Genomic DNA, 22370 nt, shown 5'->3' on the forward strand with positions numbered 1-22370 from the left:
ACGTAAGTAAAACAACGGAAATGAAAGAACCACTTTGGCCAATGGTCGGGGGCAGTGCTTAAACAAACCAGATTCAAGCTGGCTGGATGTTGAGGCCCATCAAGCTATTTATACCACACATTCAATGGGGTAAGCCTAAATGATCACCTCATCCACCTGATATAAAGTTATGTTATTAGCTGATGTACTTCCTCCTCTGATACTTCGTTAGATGGATTTATTAAAGCTATGTTTGATTTGAAGGAAAAAGTAGGGAAAGGAAGGAAAACTTATCCAAACCTTGTACAGGTTTTCCTATCTTCCTCTACTATTTTTTTCCTTCAAATCAAACATAGCTTAAAGGAAAAGGGTTGGATGTGGATAATTATGACCCATAACCAGTATGGGATTCTATAGCTTACCATCTGTCCTAAATAGGGCCACCTTGAGGATTAACTAGGTCAAAAAGTATCAACTTAAATTCTTGCTCACATCTTTTGTTAAAACCAAATAACTAGACGGTGGCCAAAAATTCTATTTTAAGAGTCCATTTGGTTTACAGTTGGAATTGAAATCGAAATCAAAATTTGTAGGAATCGGAATCAGAATGGTCTATTCTCATACTCCATTTGGTTCAGACAGGAAAATGAATGGAAATTGAAACTAGCAGGAATGAGATTTCATGGGGGAAGGTCATTCCACTAGGAATGAGAATGGGATTCCGATTATGGTTCTGTCCAATCAAACAGTTGGAATTGGAATGGATCATTCCCGATTCATTGCAGACCCCTTTTTCTACGAGCTAAACGGGCCTAAGTGTTTGAAAGATCTGGAAATGAAGCATGAATGAATCAGGTGGTCTAAAAGACATCTGATCATGCTGATTCTTGGCTTGAAATCTATCGATCAGAATATTGAATTCTTTAATAATTACTTGGATTTTTGTTTGATCAAATCCCTTGAAACAGGAGGAAGTGGATCTTCATTTTCTTATCTTTTTTTTTCCCATGAAACTGTTGGTAGAGTGGCCATAGGCCCTGGTTTTGATCCTCAACATGTTGGAATATCCAACGGCCATGTGACAAGACACATGTTGATGGAAGATGATTATTTTATGGTTATCTCTATGCAATACTTTCACACACAATCATTCACTTATTTTTCTCAAATTATTATCTATTTATTTATTTTTTATAAAAAGAAATTTATTTGATTGTTTACTTGAAAATGTTTTATGAATAGAGATACCAATATTGTTGGATTATTATGGATCCTAGTTCCAGCACTTACTGGGTCAATGGATATCCATTTGACCTAGTGTAGATTGGATGACCAAATGGTTAGATCCTTCGATTAACATGAGACACTTGTCTCAAATCTGATGGAGCATGAATTTTATTGTTGAGGAGCACTTATCTCAATTGGTTATTTTGGTTACTGTTTGTTCCTAATAACAGGGAACTTAACCTTGGAGAAGCAGACTATATAAGGGATCACTCCCAAGTGCTTCAAATACATGAGATAACGGAAAAGATCCTCTCAGCTCCAGTTCTAATTAGATTCAGCAGTTATCTCTTACATTTTGTTTGAGAAGTTGGTGTCTTATGTGGCAGCTACAGTTTTCTCTTTGTATGCAGGTTTGGAGCGCCCAAGCATCAGCCGTCCATCTCTGCATCTTCATGGTCCTACAGAAACTGAATTCCTTAATTATGAAAAGCTTTTCAACATAAACAAACAAGCGTTCATCACTTGTTCAGTGTTTACAAAGTATTATAATTTAAAACTGCCATTTAATTTCTCGATTGTTAGGTGGTTAAAGAATGGGATAATCACTTAATAAATGTGCATACAACAACTCATTCCATGTATCCGGTACTCCAGGTAAACACCAATGGATGCAATCGGCATAAGTAATGGGATCAGCTTTTTGTTCACTTGTTAAGAGCTTGCCTCTCCGCTCTGTGTAAACTGATGTATGACCATCTTTCCGAAACTCCGACATCTGGGTGATGTTTAAAAAGCTCACTTCTCTCTTCAACTCCTGTAGGACATCCCCCAGTATTCCCATGATTTCCCGACTCGAACCAGTTCCCCAGTATGGACGACCTTCGATTGGGTACGATTCATTGAAGCAATTTCCATCACCTTCTGTCCTCCATTCCCAACTCCTGCAAATGAAATTTGCAGATGATAATTAGTATTACTTGTCAAAGAAACCATTATCGATCAGAATGTATTTTTCTTCTTAATTAAATACACACACCCACTTTAGTGAACTCACCACAGATGAGTTGGCGACAGACTCATAAAGAAGACTCTCTGAGTGTGGGGATCCACCTTAGATTCAATCCAGTTTGCCCAAGTTTCTAGTGCTAATCTATATGCAGTTGTGACATTGTATTCTGTGACATCATTTAGAGACCCATTTCTGAAAATGAACCCAAAACGGAAATTTCAGTAATAGAAAGCAAATTATTAAATACCAACCAATGAACTTTTTGTCTGCCCAAACTGATTCACTTGTGTATGTGAAAATCATTTCGAGTTTGAAAAGAATAAGAAAGCAAGTTCTTCTGTTCTTCTCACGTTGCATTGATCACAGGCTTGTACATCCACCAGACGTAGCTTTCGAACACTAGTACATGGACTCCCTCCCAGTGTCGGCTATGCTTGGCAATGGAATCGAGCTTGACAAGTCGTCTCTGTACGGTGTGGTTGGTTGCATGATCCGAGTTGGATTCCACAATGAAGGGAGCCCAATAAAACTCGATGGTTGCGTTAAATTCCTGAAATCCAGATCATAGAATGAAAACGATTGATTTCAATTTATCATCCCACCAAACTGCCCCAACAACCCCCAAAAAGTTGCTTATGGCCGTGATGGGATTCCCTACCAGAAGACAGCTAAAGATAGGAAGTTGCTTAATGGTTAATTCATGGCCATCTACCATTGTTTCACTACCCAGTCAAGAGCTGAACTTAACCATTGTTGATTATCATCAGGGGGATCACTGAAGGTTTGCTTTGTGTAAGCTGTATGTTGACCTATATTGCATGATTAATTAGAGAAGAGGGAAGACATACATAAAGAGTACCTCTGCTCTGAAAATCTTCATGGGAGGATGCCTGTGGATGGATTTCTTTCCATCAGGAATGACTGACTGTACAAGGCAGACCATGGATTCCCATTGGGTTCTCTGAATTGAGTCGCCTATGAACATTAGTCTTTTGTTTCTCAAAGCCTCCAGCAGCTTCTTGGCATCAAACCTGAGAAATGGGATGGTCCAATCAGCGGGCCTTACCAAGAAAAACAGCTACTAGACATGAATCAGGATGACTTTCACATACATGGAAGCCAGTAAATGTTAGGTATGGACTGTGGATCAGTAGTGTATAGTCCTGTATGGTGTATAGAGCCTCAATATGTATGATTGTAATAGAAATCTTACTGGTGTAAATGCTTGTTACCTTGGTAGTTTGCACTCATAAGGCTCCCATCTCCAATTCTGATAAAGAGAATCAGGCCTCCCATTCTTCTGGCATGTCACCTGTTTGGTTAAGTAGGGGCAGCTCTCTTCAGTATACAAGGGATGGGATGCATTGTCCAACACCCATCTCCCATCAAACACATTGCACCAGCCCACAATGGATTCATGGCCAGAATTATCAATTGATGAACCCTGTTCTTCGCTTTCGGATGGTAAAATCTCCAGAGAATCTGACTGGAGAGAATGGGCATTTGCATTGTTTCTCCAACAGAAGTTCTCTGAGACTAGCCTCACTGTTCCAAATAAGAGAAGAGAAACCAAAGCAAAGGGGTAGATGGACAGGATCCGGTGATCAGATGAGGGCTGGGTGGCCATTGTGGGTGGGAGGAACGAGATGAATTTTCTGCATTTTAGTCACCATTTGAGAAAAGTTGTTGTTGTTAGGTTTACAAGTGTATATTGATTCTTGAATTTTAAGCATTTGAGAAATTCTGGATGCAACCACCGGTTGGTAACTTGGTAAGGTCAAGTTAGAATATGAGATCTTCCATTGTTGGAGAAGAACTGAATGTCAAATAGAAAGATGAATTTGCACGCCACGTTGTGATGTGATTACTGATCAGACTATCTGAATTCTGGAAGCACAGACCTTGTCCTTCATGGATTGAGCCCTTGAATCCTAGGAAGGATAAAATGCATACACTGAACAGGGTTTTAGAATTTTGGGCTTTGGGATATGACTCAAGTGCTGTCCTTTTGTGAAAGGAAGGCTCCATGATGGCCAAGCCCATGAGCTAGGCATAGGCCACTGTTTTAAAAGCATTCTCTGGAAGCTGTGATTAAATATGGGTAAGGCATGTGACATATGATCTCTCTTGCCAAGAAGTTCATCCATATTATTCAATTCATATAAACCCTTCATTGATTTTTGTAGGGTCTTTGCCTCTCTCTCTCTCTCTCTCTATAGTAATGGTTTTGAATAAAGTAATAAGAAAGGAACATAGGTGGCCGACATGCCACCTTAAATTCGGATCTTGTAATGTTGTGTTCAAACATCTCTCGACTCTGTCAAACCTATAAATCCCAGTGTGATGACGACATGACCAATCGAAAGCTTCAGAATTTTATATCAAAATTACCTGATTTTCTCAGAGAAATTGCCTCTATAGGCCAAAGTTTAGTGCAGGTATCCTTATAGAACAATTGGTAAGCTTGTCAAGTGCAAGTGCAAGTGCAACTCCACCATCTAAACTGGGTCCATCACTGATTGATTATTCGACTGAGGTCCAGTACTCAAATCTAATATATTCATCCAGTACCAAAGAGCTGTGACCCGTGGGCTCAGGCCCAGGGAGAGCTACTTCTCACAATAGCCTGATAACAATATCAATTAGAGTTGAGAAAGCTAAATTCAGCCTTGAGAGCCCAATTGTGGTCGGCAGGGTTATAGAAGCAGAGGTGATAATAACCAAAAAAGGAGCAAGAACAGAATGGTAAGTAAGGGTGTCAATAGACCGGTTTTGGATTGGACCCCATCCAGTCTAAAATTAATTTAGATGGATTGGACGGACCAACAAGACATTGGATTGGACCAATCCGGTTCAAAATATTTATTAGATTGGATTGAATGTGGTCCATCCATAACAAATATATATTGGATTGGGTTGGATTAAGCCAATATCTGATCCATTGCTATAAGATAAAAATATGTATCCGTAGACCGGATTTGGGTTAAAACCAATCTAAATCAGAATAAATTTCAACAGATTGAACGGTCTAGACATTGAATTGAACTGATCCAAATTGATTCAAAACATTCATTGGATTAGATTAGACCTGGCCCAGTTATAATGGATTCACATCGGACTGGATCGCATTACATCAAATCCAATCCAATTGACACCCCTAATGGTAAGTCATCCCCCATGATGACCTTCATGTTTCATATTCTTATTCTTAAAAGATGGACAAGACAAATAAAGGTTCTTATCGTAGACATACATAACGACAATGGACATAGGACTAAAATATGTCCATAAAGCAGAGGTGTGGTGAGAATGAATAAGAAGCTTGTAACGTAACAGATTTATGAATTTACACTTGATCTTGAAGTGGGACCACTAAATAATAGATCACTGGAGCCTGATCGCCCTAATCTTGGGCAGATGCTAGGTTACAGGGACCATGTAGATTTTGCCTATTAGGCAAGGGTTTAAAAACTGACGTAAAAATTGAACCGCTTTGACCACCAGTTTTTTGGTCAGTGGTTCAACCATTCAGTCGAATGCATCAACCTCTACTAAAAATGAAAAAATTGACCCAGAAACCATTTTTTGGGTCGAATATTTTAGCAGTTCAACCATTTAGATAAGTCATCAGCGGTCAATGATTCAATTGCCCATATCAATGGCATTTCAAAAACCATGGGTTTTTTTTTTCTTTTTCCTTTTCTAATTATTTTGTTAAAACAAGACATATCTGATTAATTAATGAACAAGGATGCTTTATATTCTATGATAGAATCGGATTGCGTTCAGAAAAAGTGAACACATGGTAGATTCCGGCTACACTGTGGCCTCTGATAATGGCTCAAATTGCTGAACAAAGATATGTTGTTTTGTCGTTTAGTAAATAAAATATTCAAGGGTATATATGCTGATATATGAAATTTCAACTTAAGGTACTTGACAGTTTGTGAATTATCAATACAAATATTATAAAAATTGTTTTATCACATCACATAATATAACCATTTTTATTAAAAAATATAGAGTAAATTGCATAATAGTATCCCATACAGGTAGTCTCATTTTAGACCCCGGACTTTAAAATGTACTATTGTAGTCCCTAAATTTCCAAATACTGCTACTTTAAGTCCATTCATCATTAGCATTATGCTAATTATCTGATTAATGTTACATGTGATTACAAACTTTCAAAATCCCAAAGTAAAGTTATAATTTTCAAAAGAAGATGATATTCATCGTCTTCTTCCTCAAGAATAAGCCAAAACAGTGGTGAACACAGTCCTAAAAACTTGAAGATGTGGAGTACAAATACAAATATGTAGAATGCAAAACCTTATATTTTGCATTATTTTATATGTATTTGCATAGTATATAATTGCATTTGTACTCTTTCCAAACTCAGCCTTAGTGGAAAATCAGTTTTTACTAGGATTAATACTTGCTTTTTGAAAAATATTTGTTTTTCATAGCCATTTACATGCAACTAAATACTGTAAATTAGTATTTTTGAGAAGATCATTCCTTCATTTACTTGCCTCCAGTTATGTAAAACAAAACTAATTAATTAAAATGCTCTTCAGTCTAAGGCTTAGACTCTAAGCTACAGATATAAGAGAATTGCTAACATCCATTGCTTTACACATGTATGCCAAGCCAAGAATACTTGCTTGTGTCACTTCAGATGGGAATGGTGAAGAGTGTTTCATTAATTGCACAACTAATCATACATGGCCTAATGCAAAAGAGTAGATGTCAAACATGATCATGAGCCCGACATGGTAGAAAAAGTGAACACATGAAGATGCCTGAAACAAGGAAGAAATAAGAGAAGGCAAGGGAAAATAAAAGGCTTTAAGACCAGAAAGCATAAATATCACATAACTCTTTCTCTGGGTAAGAAGGCCTTTTATAATCACCTGTTGCACTCACTCCCAAGTTTCTGTCAAGTCAGGTATAACCGCCTCTGTGGGGAGCAGACATAACCGCCACTATCCTCTCTGTCAGGGCCGTCTCTACCACAACTGAGATGGCGGTAGCAGGTGGCCGTTACAACGTGATTGCTATCTATTAGATCCAGGCCAGTCAGGCGTGCTGCCTCAGAGTACGTACCTGTTAGGTACGGTTTCACAGTTGCGCGACCTGGAGCCGAGGTGCTGGAGTGGTGCGCGAGGTGAAATCTTGAGTTCGGATGAGAGTATGGCCTACTGTCCTGAGGTGCCGAGATACGACCCGGACTGACCCGAGGTGGGCTAGTCCGGGCTTCGCCCCTCGGGCCTGTTAGCTTCGGGATTCTTAGGAAGAGCTCGGGTTTCACCTCCCTGGAAGTGTGGGTTCCTTTTGGGGAGCTCGGCCTCCTCTTGGGGAGCTCGGGAGTTCGGGTCTCTTCTTGGAGAGCTCGGGGAGCTCGGGCCTCTTCTTGGGGTATGGTCGTGCTGTCACCGTGCCGAGCTAGCATTCCTGTTAGGTCACCCCGGTTTCTTCCACGTATCACATAGCCAAGGGGTCGGGCCAAATCTACCTCCATCAATTGCCCCCCACTCCCCGTGCCCGGGGTCTTGACCCGGCTTGGGGAGTTCATGGACTGACGGGTGGATTTGCCTCGTGGCGTGCTTCGTCCAGTTCGGAGATCCCCCGGTCTGACTCGCCTATGCTCTTGGCTTAACCAGGCTCAGTGCGGCTCGACCAGAGTCAACCCGGGTCGCGTACAACTCACGCGTGGACGTCAAACGATTTATCAACTCTCGAACGTCAAAAATTCGCACTAAACTGATTTCACCTTGGGGGTCGTGCAACCGGTTTTCTGAGAGCTAGTTCGAGTAGCTTAGATAATCTTATAGACGGGCCTGAGGTGGAAACCTCGGGTCAAGCTGACTCTTTTGACAGCCTTCTAGATGAGCCCGAGGTATGGCCTTCAGCTCGGGTCACCCCTGGTAGCCTAGAGTCCACTTCTCGTCGGGTTTGGATGCCGGACACGTTCGTACCCTCCACTATGACGTCTGAGAGACTTCGGTCCCTTGTTCGTCAGTTCAACCTGCCCGAGGAGTATGCATATAGCTTACCTTCGGGCAACTTCCCTTGGGAGCACAGTCTAGATGAGACCGTGGTTTTTCGGGAGCAGCTCATTGCCGGGCTGCGCCTTCCTCTCCACCCCCTAATCGTCGAAGTCTTGAACCACTTCAGCGTCTCAGTCGGTCAGCTTCACCCGAACTGTATTCGTAACGTCGTCGGGACCATATCCCTCTGCTGCGAATACGTTATTCCCTTGGACTTAGAAATTTTTTCTGCCCTTCTCATGCTTAAAAAACAAGCGAGCTTCCTTCCCGAGCACAGGCGGGCTTACTACCTGTCTCCCCGCCCGGGATTTAAACTTCTTCACAAACTTCCAAATAGGGTCCCGACGTGGAAGCGGGACTACTTCGTCGTCCGAAGTGCTATGGGGTGGCCATTTCCTACTCATTGGAGGGTGGTTGTCCCTGATCCCGGCGTCATGTTAGATAAAGACATGGTGGAGACCTTTCAGTCCTGGGCCCAGGTCGGGCTCGATTGCGGAGATTACCTCTCAGAGGCTAAGCTTATTCAGGCCGGTTTGAGTTCGGGTAGGCTTCTTTACTTAGTTCTCTCTTTTTTTTTTTTGCTGATGCCGAGCTCTTTTTCGCAGGTACCATGGAGGCAGAGAAGACTCGTGGTGCCAACCTTCTTGATGGAATGAAGAGGAGGAAGCGGGTCACCAAGCGAGCTCATGTGGAGTCTCCTCAGGCCATAGAGTCCGAAGTCCCGAGCCATCCTCCGGTCATCAACCTGAATTCTCCCAGGGAACCTGAGGCGGTCGGGCCTATCCCCAAAATGACAGTGGAGCTCGGTGTCGCAGAGGCTCGGGAAGCTGAAACTACAGAGGCATCTCGAACTCCGACAGTGTTTTCCAGCTCGGGGAGCCAGGAGGGGGTTGGTAGTGTGTTGACTCCGAGTTGTGCTCTTTGGAAGAGTCAGAAGGCCGTTTATCCAAGCGAGGTCACGGCATGGTCCGAGCTTCCTCCAGGCCACATCGGCGCACGTGCTGTCTCATGTTATGGTGGTAAGTTGACGTTGTTTTCCCTTTGTTCTTTTTTTCTTCATTCTTTACTTTCTTGCCGAATTGACTCCTTGCTTGGCAGGCGAACTCCTCCATCCATGCCCTGATTATCCAATCAGAGAGGAACTTGAAGTGGGCACAAACTGCCGAAGAGGCTTTGGAATCAGCTCGGGAGCGGGCACAAACTGCCGAGGAGGCTTTGGGATCAGCTCGGGAGTGGGTCCAGCGTCTTGAGGGCGAGAATTCGGCTCAGAGGAGTGAGTTGGAGAGATTCCGAAGGGAGAACGACGCCCTGAGGCTCGTCGTGAAACACCTCGCGACCTTGAAAGGGGGCCTGGAGCACGAGGTGGAATACCTCAAGGCCGACATCAAGGAGAAGTCTGAGATCTTCTTCCAGGCCCTTGAGGACATCAAGGTGAAGGTCGTCGACGACTACATAGCGTCAGAGCGCTTCGACGACCTGACGGTGGGCTCATACCGGAGGGGCTTCAAATTGAGCTGGTGGATGATAAGACACGCCTACCCCGAACTTGATACCCGTGCCATCACCACCTCGCGTATTACTCTGGATATGGCTATTGCGGCTGATGAAGATCCAAACTCTAACGACGAGGTTGACCCCCCAAGTGTTGCCGAAGTCCCTTCTAAGGGCAAGGGGGATGCAGTTTCGAGGTGATGTGTGTACTGGGCCTGTGAGCCCGAAGTGATATGTATCGAGCCTGCGAGCTCATTTTTCTTCTATTTCTTCTTTTTTTTTTTTTGAACACTGTAAAGCAAACATTAGTAATGAAGTACTTTTTCTGCATAAGTGTTGTGCAACTATTCTCCTTTTTCCGAAGTGACTATATTTCCAAGCTGCATAGAATTAGGTCCCCGAAACGAGGGTATTCCTTGAGGCGGGTTAACATAGTAACGTTATATGCCCGATCTGTTCTCCGCCTGGGTAAAAGAAACATCGGTTCAGTAGGCCTGGCTTGGAGCGAGCTATACACCCCAGGTTTCATACCCGTGCTGCCTGCTCTCTTGGCACTAGCACTTAGTTTACGTTGATAAGGTCCCGGGGTCATCCTCAGCTCGGCGCTTTAGCCCTTGGGATATTTTCCTATGTTTTTCGCCCATGCCGGAGAGGCGACTGGGTCTTGTAGTGTCGAGGTCTTTGTTACCTCGGCATTCTGGCCCTTAGGCTCTAGGAGCGGCTCATAGTCCGCCCAATTCGGTAGCTTATAGGTAATATCGCCTTAGGTTGATGATGTTCCAAGCTCAGGGTATTTGCCTACCCTTCAGGGTCTCGAGCTCGTACGCTCTTCTGAGTGCTCTCTTTACTTGGTAGGGTCCTTCCCAGTTCGGCCCGAGTTTGCCAACGCCGGGCTTAGGTACCATGACCTTCCGGAGAACCAGGTCACCGACGCGGAAATTTCGCTTCTTGACTCTGGCGTTGTAGTACCGAGCTACCCTTTGCTGGTACGCTGCGGTCCTGATGTATGCGAGGTCCTTCACCTCGTCGAGCAGGTCGAGGTTGGTACGTAGCTTGTCGTTATTGGTATCGTCGCTGTATGCTTCCAACCGAAGTGAGGGGATTTCGATTTCGGTTGAGATGACTGCCTCCGTGCCATAGGTGAGGTTGAAGGGAATTTCTCTGGTGGCGGTTTTCTCTGTAGTTCGATATGCCCATAGAATGCTGGGCAGCTCGTTCGCTCATAACCCTTTAGCTCGGTCTAGCCTGGCCTTTAGTCTGTGGAGAATAGCTCTGTCCGTAACTTCTGCTTGACCGTTTGCTTGTGGGTGCGCGACCAACGTGAAGTTTTGTCGGATCCCCATGTCTTGGCACCATTCTTGGAATTTGATGTCTTCGAACTACTTGCCATTGTCGGAGATCAGTATCCGAGGTAGCCCGAAGCGGCACACTATGTTCTTCCAAAAGAAGTCCTAGACGTTTCGAGTTGTGATTGTTACGAGAGGTTCAGCTTCAACCCACTTTGTGAAGTAATCTACCGCCACTACTAGGAACTTTCTCCCACTCGTTGCTGGCGGGAATGGCTCGAGTAGGTCGATGCCCCACTGTGCGAAGGGCCATGGGCTGGTGAGATACTTGAAGTCGGCGGTGGGCTGGTGGTGAATATTGACGTGCTTCTGGCACTTATCGCATTTCCTGACTAGCTCAACGGCGTCTGCTTTCATTGTTGGCCAATAGTACCCTTGTCATAGTGCTTTTTGAGCGAGGGCCCTGCCCCCCAGGTGTCTGCCGCACAGGCCTTCATGAATGTCGTGGAGTACAAGTTTGGCTTCAGGAGGCCGCAAGCAGTGCAGGTAGGGGAGCGTGTAGGATCTTCGGTACAACCGTTTGTTTATTATGACGTATTTGGCTACCTGGCGCTCTACCCTTCTAGCGGCGTTGCAGTCTGCAGGGAGGGTTTCATGTAGTAGGAAGCTCGCGAGTGGATCAATCCAGCTCGGCTCTACTTGGGCGACAGGAGCGACCTCCTCTGCCCCCCCCCCCTCGAGAATACTAGGCCGAGGTAAGTTCTCTATGTACACAGTTCTCATGGTGTTGTCATTGGTGCTGGCTAACCGGGACAGGGCATCGGCCTCAGCGTTCTCTGACCTCGGGATTTTTCTGATGAAGTGTGACTGGAAGTTAAGTAGAGCCTCCTTTACTTTTGCTAAGTAGGCGATCATAGTCGGTTCGCAGGCTTTGTATTCGCCTGTAACTTGGTTGACCACAAGCTGGGAATCGATGCAAATAAATATGTGTTTTGCTTTTACCTCTTGCGCCAGGGCTAGCCTGACTATCAATGCCTCGTATTCTGCCTCATTGTTGGATGCCACGAACTCGAAGCGTAGTGCATACTCCAGTTTTGTGCCACTCGGGCCGTGAAGAACTACACCGGCTCCGTTGCCTTACTGATTTGAGGAGCCATCTACGTGAAGGATATAGGGCTCTTCATCCCAGTTCGCGCTTGGCCTAACCAGGAGAGATACCGAACTGGGTGCGACCTCACAGTGCTCGGACTCAACTGGCCTGGGAGCGCCGATCTCACCCGAACTGGGGGCCTCGTGTTCAACTAGGCTAAGGACCTCGGAGCTGAATGTGCATTCTGCAACAAAATCTGCCAAGGCTTGAGCTTTAATAGTAGTTTGTGGCTTGTATTGGAGGTTGTACTCATTGAGTTCAATGGCCCACTTCGTCAATTGACCAGAGACCTCGGGCCTAAGCAATACTTGCCTCAAAGGTTTGTCGGTGAGGACGATAATGGTACGGGCTTTAAGTCACTCTCTCGGAACTGGAGTTTGTCGAAGGCCGTTTTAAAAATGATGTCTGCCAAACTGCCGGAGTCGACGAGTATGCACCGGACTTCGAAGTCATTGATCTTTACTTTTATGACGAGGGCGTTGTCGTGGGGGTAGTGAACCCCGCGCGCATCATCCTCGGTGAAGAATATGGGGTCTTCCGTCCTCGGCCGCTTTGGGGGATTTTGTTCTTCTCTAGCGGCCTCACGGGTTGATGCTCGAGCTGCTGTCGAGGTGCATCCTGCTACAATCGATCCTCCAACGATCACATGGATCATTCCCCGAACTGGCCTTTCCTCCGGGTGCTGCTTCTGTGACTGTTCTACTGGCCGGCTGCTGGATTCAGGGGCATCCCTGCTGTGCTCCCCCTGCCGACCTGTCTTATTATTATTATTATTATTATTATTATTATTATTATTATTATTATTATTATTATTATTATCATTATTATTATGCTGTACAAAATTTCTTAGGTACCCGCGACGGATAAGTTCCTCTATCTCTTCGCGGAGATTCTTACAATGTTCAATGCTATGACCATGGTCTCTATGAAAGCTGCAATACAAATTTTTATTCTCTCATTCAGGTTCCCTTTCAAACGAGGTGGCCACTTCACGTATGGGGCGTCCTTGATCGTCATCAGGATCTCAGCCCGCTTTGCATTCAAGGGCATGTAGTCCGCCCGGTCTATCATGGGAGCTCAGAATGGCTGACTTGGCTTCGCCCCCCAAGCTGGGTCTTTCTTTCTCCTATCATCTTGGTTGGGAGGTTTGCCTTCTCTTTTCCTTTTTTTGAACCCGCCCTCAGTTCTCTAGTTGATCTCCTCCTCCGTTCTTATGAATCTGTCTACGAGCTTGAGGAATTCAGCTATGGTTGCGGGCTGGTTGACCACCATGTGCCATTTGAATTCCTTGTGTGTGACACCCCTCTTGGCTGCCGTGAACTGTACCGCGGGGTCAAGGCGCGGTATCTGTAAACATGCATCGTTGAACCGCTTGACATAGCCCCGGATGGACTCTCCTTCCTTCTGAACTATCCTGAGGAGGCTCTCCTCGGTTCGGGGGCACCGCTTGCTCGTGACAAAGTGCGCGGTGAAGACTTGCACAAACTGAGTCCAGCTTCTTATCGACCCAGGGGCCAAGTTCCTATACCATGTGCAGGCCACTCCCCTGAAAGTGGTAGTGAAGGCCACACACATGCAGGGCTCGCTGGCCCTCGCCAGGTGCATCTGGGATTGGAAAGCATCAACATGATCACTAGGGTCAAAGGACCCATCATATTTGTCTAGCGGGGGGAGTTTGAAATCTTTGGGCATGGGAACAGCGAGGAGTTCTGATGATAGGGGGGAAGGGACTGAAAGAATAGGAGCAACTTTTACCTCGTCCGAGCTTAATTCTTCTTTACCTCAGAGCTCAGGCAGGACGCGGGTGGTAGTTCGGTGACTTCGCTAGCGCTTTTGCTGCTGCTTGGAAGGTCCGGTATTGGCGCTGCTTGCTTCGGTGTTGCTGAGCTCAGTGGGCCCGGATTGCTGGTGGTAGTCTGCGGCCAGGGTGCCAGATTGGTTCTCTGCGAGCGGGAGCCCGAACTTCGAGTGCCGAGGTGGTGCTGACTTGATTGGCTGGGAGGTTCCCGATCCGCCAACGAGCTGTGAAGCGGGGGTAGTTAGTATTTCCCTCCTGCCAGGGGATGAGGTCTGGCTTCTGGAGGGGTCCTGAGCCTGGAAAGCTTCCCCTCGGTGAAGGCGCCCGCCCTGAGGAGAGGGCTTGACCTGCTTGAGAGCAGGGTGCCGAGGTGGAAGTTGTGACTGATTCTGAGGCAGTTGGAGGAACTGTTGTTGGTAGTGGTACTGAGAAATGTGGTGTAGTACTTACTATTGATGGAGTTGGTGTTGCTGAAACTGTTGCATTTGGGCTTGCATGGCCCGCATGCATTGCATCAAGTCATCAAGCTGGTTTTGGCTCGTCGCCAGAGCGACACGGTCGGTTCAACGAAGGTTGTCTCAATAGAGGGGGGAAGGGGACCATTCACAGGCGCCACTGTTCGTGGCGCATTTAGGCTAGGGATTTCGTCCACCGAGAGGGTGACGGTGAACTGTCCGATGCATACAGTGGCGGGCTGAGGGTGTTCCCCTACAGCATTCAGGTTGGCGTTACGTCTGTCACTACCAGAGGAAGCCATGAATGCTAAGTTTTCCTTTGGAAGAGAGTTAAAGGTTGGGGGAGGCTTTTTGAAGAGTTCCCACAGACGGCGCCAAATGAAGATGCACGATCCGGTCGGTCTTAGCTATCGATAACCTTGCCTAACGGAGCCGAAGATGCCTGAAACAAGGAAGAAATAAGAGATTTCCGGGGAGGAACCCGGTGGGAATACTTCGAAGCTCAAGCTAATACTCTTGAGAAGGCAATAAGAGGCTTTAAGACCAAAAAGCACAAATATCACATAGCTCTTTCTCTGGGGTAAGAAGGCCTTCTATAACCACCTGGTGCACTCACTCCCAAGTTTCTGCCAAGTCAGTTTAATTGCCTCTGTGGGGGGCAGACATAACCACCATTGTCCTCTCTGTCAGGTCTGTCTCTGCCACAACTGAGATGGCGGTAGCAGGTGGCCATTACGGCGTGATTGCTATCTGTCAGATCTAGGCCAGTCAGGCGTGCTGCCTCAGAGTACGGACCTGTCAGGTACGGTTTCACAGTTGCGCGACCTGGAGCCGAGGTGCCGGAGTGGTGCGCGAGGTGAAATCTTGAGTTCAGATGAGAGTATGGTCTACTGTCCTGAGGTGCCGGGATACGACCCGGACTGACCCGAGGTGGGCTAGTCCGGGCTTCGCCCCTCGGGCTTATTAGCTTCGGGATTCTTAGGAAGAGCTCAAGTTTCACCTCCCTGGAAGTGCGGGTTCCTTTTGGGGAGCTCGGGCCTCCTCTTGGGGAGCTCAGGAGTTCGGGTCTCTTCTTGGAGAGCTCGGGGAGCTTGGGCCTCTTCTTGGGGTATGGTAGTGCTATCACCGTGCTGAGCTGGTGTTCCTGTCAGATCACCCTGGTTTTTTCCACGTGTCGTATAACCAAGGGGTCGGGCCAAATCTACCTCCATCACTTTTAGAAACCATTGTTTTGTTATTTTTGTATAATATAAAATTTGATTTTAAGAATTACCGATTAGAGATGGCCCAAATATTAATTATTCAAGGTCCGAAGACCAAAGTTGTGTGGTCCTAATTAAGTCCTAATTAACCCTTATAAAGAGAGGCAAGTTGTCCTTTAAGTTTAAGATAGGTGTTTGTCTTTCTCATTCAAGTCATTATTCCTATTGCTGTATGGGTAAACGCTTATAAGTGCTCTCTGCCTTGATAGTCAAGGGAAGGGTTATCTCAATTCATTAATTGAGTGCAAGTGTTTGAAGGAAACCTGTTGAATTGGCTTACATTTTGGGTTTTCTCAGTCGTTGAACTTGGTCTGATTAATGGGTTTCCAACCCAAATAGCTAGCTAAAATATTTGTGGTGGAGTACAGGCTGGTGTGACTCCCCCACCTTGATGGTTACAGAAATAAAGAAAAAGGGAGTTGATCTTGGACTTCAGTTGATGCATCCATCCATCCGCTTTTTTCTGGTGTAATGAACATTTCTATTTGTCTATGAAAAGGTGAATAGGATGCTACGCTGACCAGCCTCTTTAAGAGGTTGTTATCATAATTGGAAAGGGACAAATGCACATAAATCCAACTCAACAAAGGCAAACTCGGTGGTTAGTTAGGATTATTGCTTATCCAATAAGAAAGGATTGATTTCTTTGATTATATAGATCGTTCAAGTGGGCCTGAGACTGGGATAGCCCACAACCTCATAGTCCAATTTCAAGTGACAAGGCCCCTATGTACGCTGTTTGTTCTCCTGTATGTGCTACTTGGGTTCATAAAATGACGTATCCCTAACAAGTCTTCATTGATTATTATCAGCTCAAAGATCAAAGATCAGGACCTCATCAGCAATTTGAACTTGAACTGGAACTGGTCCAGGGATGGCTGCTCATGAACATGTGATCCTTAAATGTTATGTTTGGTTTGAAAGAAAAAGTAGGAAAAAGAAGGGAAAAGTATGAAAATCTATACAAAATTTGTAAAGATTCCCTTGTTTTTTCCTTTTTTTTCTCTGCTTTTTCCTTTAAACCAAATATAGCCTGAGTATGGATAAAACTATCTTTCAAAGGGAGAAGGTGCACTCAGAGTCCAGAAATTATTATGATTCATACAAGAAATTAATTTGCGTAATATTTCTGAGGGAATTGCAGTCCAAAAATCCCTAATTTAATTCAACTTTTGAATCATTGCATCTCCTTGATGATTTTTTATTTTTTTTAGGCAATGGTGATACATGTTGGTCCTGCATGTCTATGGGCTGTCAACTGTCATCACCTAATCGACTTTTTGGGTTGGCTGATTTGAGCCAATTTATGATGACCCGGCCGGTTGCCGAGATCAAGTTCAAAGTATCATTGGGTGTATTAGGCAATGATGTAATATCCCTGTGACACTAAAACAATTAAAAAATTAGTTAAATCAAAACTCTAACATGCAAGTATCAAATTATCAATACTTTAAAAATTAAAAATCATCACTTAGGCTGCATTTGGAAATGGTGCAAATGGAGTGTAAATTCTCGGTTCAGGGTAAATTTGTACTTTGGTTTACTTTTGTTTGTATTTAGTAATATTATATTTTTGCATTGACAAATGACAGATTAATGTATATTTACATTCATAATAAGATGTAAAAGTACATCAATAAAAAAGAAATAAATTTGTATTCAAGTGGGCTTTTGATAAAAAAAAAAGCATATCCTTTATTGGATTTCATGTTTGCATCCATTACAACTAAAAGTTTATTTGGTAAAAAGATAAATTTGTTGCAAAACTAGCCCAACTTTACAATTTATATGAACCATTTTGCACTCTACATACTTGCATTCACACATATTTGCATCGTTTCCAAACGCAGCCTTAGACTGTGTTATGGTTGTAATGCAAATAAATTTGTACTAATGTAAAACTATAATAGTGTAAATTCTAACTTATTTTTGTTTCAAATTTTATCTTATTTTATTTTATTAGAGTACAAATGAAATAAATTAAGACATGAAACATAATAAAATAACATTCAAAACAAAATTAATAGTGCAAATAAACTGCAACCAAACACAGCCTTAGTATAAAGCATCAGATCAAATTCATGAAATTGCAAGTTCTATGTGGGCTGTTGTATGCCTACCTCACATTAACTCTACTTTGCTCCAGTCCCAATTCCCCTATAATGTGTATGGCATGAAATGCCAAAAGAAAAAGAAATTTGAGACCATTTTAAATGTGGATGGATTCGAAGAAAAGAATATACTTGTCGTTGTTATTGTTATTATTATTTTTATTCTTCAAGAATGATTCATCACTTCTACACACATCTGATGTGGGTCCTTACTATTCCTATGCCAAATAATCATTATAGACAATGTAATAATTACATTAAGAGGTATATTGGTATTAATGAACTTTATTTTCTCTGAATTCTGAATGTAGAGAATGTTGTTTTGAATTTTGAATTCTGAAAATTGTCAAATATTCATTTTAGTCGGGTATATTAGAATTTTTATTTTTTTTTTAAAATATCAATAGAAAATAAAAAATTGTAAGGTTCTTCTTTAAAATATAAGAGGAAAAGAATACCCATTCTCTTTTACTCTTAAAAGATAAAAGTTAAAAGAGAAAAAACAAACATAAAAACATCCATCTCATGCTTATAAAGTTAGGTTAAACCACATACAAAATGCTTATCTATTTTTTTATTTTTTTAATATTTATTACTACTACTACTATTATTATTATTATTATTATTTCATTAAAAAAAGAATTCTACCGTCGGCCAGGCAATTATAAATCATGGAAGATGCATGGCAAAGCTAATTTGGTCTTTCCCAGCCCTTTCAACGTCATCAGCAGCATTAATTGCCGATGAAATCAAAATCATGGGCCATCTCTCAAATTATTAGCTTGTGACTCTGTGCTTGGAATGATTGAAAGAAAGCTTCTGGCAGTAGAATCCCAATACGCCATCCATTAAACCTGTGAGATGATCAAGGAACTACAAGACAGAGGAAGAGAACTACTCGTTTTTTGTGATTTCTTTTCATCTTGGAATTTTCTAAGGGCTGGCTGCCCTACATTTCCCACTTGAAAACGGAAGCCCTGACCTGAGACTGAGAGGCCGGCCTCCTCTCCTTTTTCATTCCCACTCTCTCCGTTTTATCTTCATTTCTTTTTTCCGTTATGGTCGCAATCAATTGTGCAAGATAAAGTCACAGTCGACACTTTGGTGATTTCCACTAGCTATACTTTCTTTCTCTGGGTGACAAATGACAAACAAAGCAGGTGTTATGCACTATATCACTGCAGATGGTCGTGCTGGGTGACTTCTTATGGGTTTCAGTCTCCACCTCATCATCAATCAAGTGTTTTCAATCTGTGGGTCATCTTCCTTCCTTTTTCGAATTCCATCCGCCTGTTTGGATGAATAAAATTTCCCAACTGGGTATTTTATTTGCTTTGTGATGACTGATGAGCCTTCCCAGCTAAGTGACTTGCCGCGCCACGCCCAGACATTCACCAACCGCATAGATAATAAATTGCTTGCAACTCCTTTTAATTATTGCTTAAAACGAGTTAATTAAAGATAAGCTCAAGCTGCTGTTGACTCCAGTGAAAAATCTGTGAAGAAAACTGGTGAAAATTAAAGTTGCCGAGTAATTGACCATTTTGATATTTCATCTGTTCATCCCTTTACTCTGATAAGTTGACTTGTTTCCCATGGACTCGACTGGATCAGTTTCGCTGGATTCCTACATCCAGCCATGTCGTCTTTTTTTTTTCTCCAGAGAAAGGCCGCCATTTACGACTGAACTTGAGGTAGATACCACTTGTTTTGTGATTTGTTTTCTCACATGCATCGCCAACAGGACTCGGCTGTGCATGAAGGAGTAGGTGGTTCGTTGTGGGGACTGGGGACTCAGCTGTGCATGAAGGAGAGGAATATGATATAGAAAAACCAAATACAGAACCACCGCACAGACTTTCGTCGGAGTAGACAACTCATCTGTTGTGGGAATAAACTTCTAGTCTCGCTAGAAAAAGCTCGTGGGGCCTCAAACCGCTTGGTTCATCAATTACGACGCAGCTCCAAGGAAGCAGCCCTACGACGACGACTAAAGTATGCAGGCCCACCGCCCACTGCATTAATTGCTCTCCGCCCATAAGGCAGTAGTCTTCACTATTCTTTCTCCTTTGTCCCCTATAGTTTGATTGAATTGTACTCAAATAAACAGATATCAGAGGGGGAGGGCTCATCTGGGCTAGACAAATGTTTCACCCCCAAAACAATGGTCTAATCGGGTCGGGGTTTCTATGCAATATGTAACTGAAAATGATGTGGATCTATGCTTCATTTTAAAAGGGGGCGTTCAATAACATGAAAATATTTTTGTTTTTAAAATTGCCACATCAGCAATAAAATTAAAAGTATGTTCTTGAATTCTATTTTTATTTTGAGAGGCAAAATTCTTTCAATAAATAATAAATGTTTTTGTAACTATTAAAATAATGGTTTTTAAAATACAAACAAATTTTGTAGGGTAGAATTATAAGATTTATAGGAACATGGTATTAAACAACCATATGAAAATGTGGTTTTAAAATCATCAGAATTCAATAATATGTCTTTGGTTTCACTTCTGAAAACAAAAAGCATATTCACAAGCAAAAACATGTTTTTTGTGTTTATGTTTTGAGAAACAATTTGCTTTTAAATGAGAGATATATAGTTTTGATTTGTTTTTGGAACCAACAACAAAAAAAATAGTTCGCATCGAAGAACACCCCCACTAAAATAAAATATTTACCTATTTCTTGTAAACAAAGATAAAGAGAAGTGAATAGAAAAAAACACAGAGATTTATATGGTTTGGCTTATAGCTTCAGTCTACGGGCAAAGGAGGAGCAAAAATCACTATAGAATTAACAATGGTGAATAGTATAAAACTTTGCACAATTTCTCACTCATATAAAACCCTAAACCCCAAATACACTCAAGACACTCGACTCCTCTCTCAAGCCCAAAAAAATGTATATCAAGGAAAACCCCCAAACTACATAAATCTTCATATTTGGATCGAACCCATAAGCTGAATATGAATCAAGCCCGAACTACTGCAGGGGCTCCACCCCTCACACCCTGTGGTAACAGCCTAATACTTACACTTCCACCATAAATCACTATAAAATTTTGCCTTTATTCTTTTCACCTTAGGCTCAGTTTAGAAGAGTACGAATGTAAATATATACGGCACAAATATATACAAAATAATACAAAATACAAGGTTTTGCACTCTACAAATTTGTATTTGTACTCTTTCCAAATTAAGCCTTAATTCAAAATGGATCATGAAGTAGATAGTAATAAAGAATTCAAGGCACAAACATAACAACTATTTTTCGAAAAGTACACATATTGAGGAGTTGTAATGCTATTAGTTGCAACCAAAATGAATCTAAAAATGACTACTCGTGATTTTCCACCCACAAACTGTTCCCACATCCTACATCACCACTGCCATGTATTGGGAACATCTCCCCATGAATGACAAGGGAGATATTCCCAATGTGCTGCTGTAATATCCTATGGGTAAGGAAGTGGGAACAACTTGTGGGTAGCAGATTTGAGCACGAAAATGACAACAATAAATAAAAAGTAGAAAATTAATTATATATAGTGTTTATGCTCAATATGCTTAATACAATAATTAATTCCAATCATCTTATTTGTTGTCCTTTTGTGCATTCCAAGCCCTTTATGGTTTATCCAAGGTTTTCGAACCGTCATTGACCTGGACGGTCGAACCGTTTGGCCTGGGAATCGTCCAGGCAATCGGTTCCGTTTTACCCCAAATCAGGTACTTGGCCAAAAACCTTTGAAAAAGTCAACAACAACCTATTGACCCAGGCAATCGAGCCACTGACCTATTGACCCGTTCAATGGTTTTTGACCATTTTTTTATTTTTTAAATTTGTTTGTCAGAACAGACCGTCCATTCGAACCGAATAGTCAGACCGTTGACCTGAAAACTAGTGGTCAAAACGATTATGTTTCCGAGTCATTTTTTAAAACGTTGGGTTTATATATAACTCACCGATTTGAGGAGTATTTCATAGAAAATTAATTATCAATCAGATGGAAAAACCACTCAATCTTTAGGAGGCAGTCCTAAACCATTTAAGATGAAATAATTTCATTCTAATTTGACATGGCAATGGAATTAATGAATAAATTGAGAGTTCAATTGTGGTGCATTTATTAAATTAGTTATACTTTAAATCCAGATCTCAACCAATTATGTTAAAGTCTGCTTAATTTTTCATTCATTCACATTTCATAATCCATCTTCACCTTTAAAAAATGTGTAGTTTTAATCATGTTCAACCAATCATGCGTTTGCTGGGATGCACCATAAATGATCATATGAAATGGAATCATTATTAGGATTTACCAAATTCATCAAATGATTTTTTTTATTATTAAGAATCATTATTTCAATTGACTTGCAAACAATCAAATAATTTTTCTTTAAATCTAGTAGTTTAATATTTAAACAATAGAATCTGTCCAAAGCACAAACAAACACTTCAGTAGTTTGAAATGGGTATTCTCTAGATGATCTACTTTAGTAAAAAGACAACGTGTTCAATCTAACAACCTGTCAATTGAGCAA

General features: G+C 42.5%; 1 protein-coding gene across 1 annotated transcript; it reads right to left on the reverse strand.

Moving 5' to 3' along the window:
• Positions 1–1689: 1689 nt before the first annotated feature.
• TBL31 (trichome birefringence-like protein (DUF828)) lies at positions 1690–3968 on the reverse strand. The gene is made up of 5 exons (XM_010279447.3): positions 3448–3968; positions 3075–3246; positions 2566–2765; positions 2261–2407; positions 1690–2147 (listed from the first exon to the last, which is right to left on the reverse strand). Exons 1-5 carry the CDS (start codon positions 3840–3842, stop codon positions 1793–1795), a joined length of 1269 nt encoding a protein of 422 aa, XP_010277749.1. The 5' UTR covers positions 3843–3968; the 3' UTR covers positions 1690–1792.
• Positions 3969–22370: the final 18402 nt, after the last annotated feature.

Source organism: Nelumbo nucifera, chromosome 1 (assembly GCF_055504915.1).
Source record: "Nelumbo nucifera cultivar China Antique chromosome 1, China Antique-T2T, whole genome shotgun sequence".
Classification (NCBI taxonomy): domain Eukaryota; kingdom Viridiplantae; phylum Streptophyta; class Magnoliopsida; order Proteales; family Nelumbonaceae; genus Nelumbo; species Nelumbo nucifera.